A 2273-nucleotide genomic window follows, 5' to 3' on the forward strand; every position below is an offset into this window, starting at 1 on the left:
GATGTTGTAGCGGCAAATAATGATGGAGGGCAAAAAATTAACAAAAAAAAAAAAAGATTTGCAAGGATATATCCATAGTTTAGCGATAGCAGATGAAGTATTTATGTGTATGCATGTATGTATGTGGATGAATGCAGTGGTGTGCGTTTTGTTTGAAATTCATTTGATTGTCATTTGACACCGCAATGAGGCAATTTTGTGTAAAATTCAGAAGTGCGTTCAGGAGGGGTAAAGTTTCAGGCAGGCAAGCAGAAATTATATACGGTATTTAGGATGGATTTTGCTTGAAGTGTGAATGTAAGTTGTTATATATTGCATATATGTACATATATTTATGTACATATGTATGTGTCCCTCGACTGAGGGTTGATGTTCCTGTTGATAGACTCGCACACCAACAGCTGAAAAGGCTCCGCCCTCGATTGGTTGACAATTTCAAGTAGAGTAATATGTGAGAATGGAACATTGACTGGTCGGAAATAAATGATCATTATTATATTATATTTTATAATATAAAAAAAATTTAAAAAAGTTCAAATATGCTTTGAATACCAAGTAAATAAATATAATTTATTTAGCAATTTCTTTAAAGCTAATAGATCTGAATATATTTTGCTGTATTTTTCAGTATAAAAATTGGCAAAACAAATTCCTACTTCAAGTAGTCCTTCTATCAAACCTCCTTCTCAAACTTCTTGGTATTGTAGTTGGCATGCACCAGGCGTAAACTCTTTCCCACCGTTGCCACTGGCCGCATGAAATTATTTATTGTATCAGCCACAGGCTCTAGGATATCACGAATGGATGTCAAGATATTGTAAACAAGTATAAGTGGCGGCTGTAGAAATCCATTGAAGAATACCGTCAAAATCGGTTTGATCAAATAATCTGAAGTCATATGCAGAAATCCCACCACCAGCGTATTCACAAGCGAGTAGAGCACAAAACGATATGCCTGCAGCAGAAAAGTGACCACAAAAGTGACACCTATGTGTAAACTTCCAAAGAATTCCGCCCAGAAGCGCGTCGCATAGTAGGTGGCACGTTCGGCCAGCACTACGGACAGCATCTGTGGATGACAATCAGTTGTGCGTAAATATTCCGCACAGCCATGTTCGAAGGGATAGATGCCAATGCGCGTCTCACGCGCTGGCGGTGGTGTGACATCCCGCTCTGATTGCTTACCCTCGTCCACCTTCGAGCGCTGTTGCGTATTGCTGGTGCAAGGTTCGGGTAGATCAATGAAAATTTCACTACATTTGGGCGCTTTCGGTTTAGAGATGTGCGGCCGCGCTGTCCGCATGTTATCTAGCGATTTCCGCAGTCGCTGGAAGATTGTGTTCTCTTTGGTGTGTGGGCTGTGTGCGTAGCAAGTGCAACAACTCGCTGCTTTCTTGGCGCTGACACTCTGTCGTTCGGCGAAAAGTTTGCGCTTGCTTTTCTTTTCGCTGCATTGCACGCCAGTTGCGTGCGTACTTTTCGTGCGACGCGCACGTCTTGAAGCCGTCTTATATAGTTGGAATTCGATTTTCGAAGGCGTCGCATTGCGTTTGCCCGGATGAGCTGTGGATATTTCACGGACAGCGCGCATTTCGTACAACACTTTGGATGGGTTCTCGGTGCCCGTTTCCGTGTCAGCTTGAGTGTCATTGGAGAATTTGTTGTACTTGTGTTTGTGGCCATGACGCTCGTTGAAGAGCAGACCATTTTCAGTCTCTGTCGAGGAAGTGGATGACTGCAGCAGATTCTTGAGCGGCGATTGAAGTTTAGCTGTAACGCCAACATGTTGCACCTCAATGAGATTCGACTTGGAGTTCGAATTGCGTTCGTTTGGTGAATCGGACATTTTCTGTGATTCATTAATGTGCAGCAATAAAATATGGAAAATATTTTGTGTTTCGACGTTTATGATTCAATTCACTTTACACAGTGTGTGGGGGAGTGAGAAAAGCGAAAAAGTGGTTAGGGTGTGTGGTGAAATTGTGAACGAGTAATTTTTAAGCAAAAAAAGCCAACTTCAATCTTACTTCTTACTAATATTATAAATGTGAAAGTTTGTATGTTTGGATGTTTGGGAAATCATCACGCGGGAACGACTGATCGGATTTGCATGAAATTTTGTACGCAGATAGCTTATGGGCCAGATTGGTTAATAGGCTATTTTTTTAAGAGTTGCCACCTGTTTAAAAGGTTTAATTTATTTAATATGCGGGAACGATTGAATGGATTTGTATGAAATTTTGCACACAGATAGCTTATGACCTACAGTGGGG

General features: G+C 41.2%; 1 protein-coding gene across 1 annotated transcript; it reads right to left on the minus strand.

The window, feature by feature from the left end:
* Window positions 1-673: 673 nt before the first annotated feature.
* On the minus strand, window positions 674-1846 carry LOC118739497. The gene has a single exon (XM_036470854.1). It carries the CDS (start codon window positions 1844-1846, stop codon window positions 674-676), a length of 1173 nt encoding a protein of 390 aa, XP_036326747.1.
* Between the last annotated feature and the right edge of the window lie 427 nt (window positions 1847-2273).

This window comes from Rhagoletis pomonella, unplaced genomic scaffold, assembly GCF_013731165.1.
Source record: "Rhagoletis pomonella isolate Grant_MI unplaced genomic scaffold, Rhpom_1.0 Rhpom_scaffold_00005, whole genome shotgun sequence".
In the NCBI taxonomy this organism is placed as follows: domain Eukaryota; kingdom Metazoa; phylum Arthropoda; class Insecta; order Diptera; family Tephritidae; genus Rhagoletis; species Rhagoletis pomonella.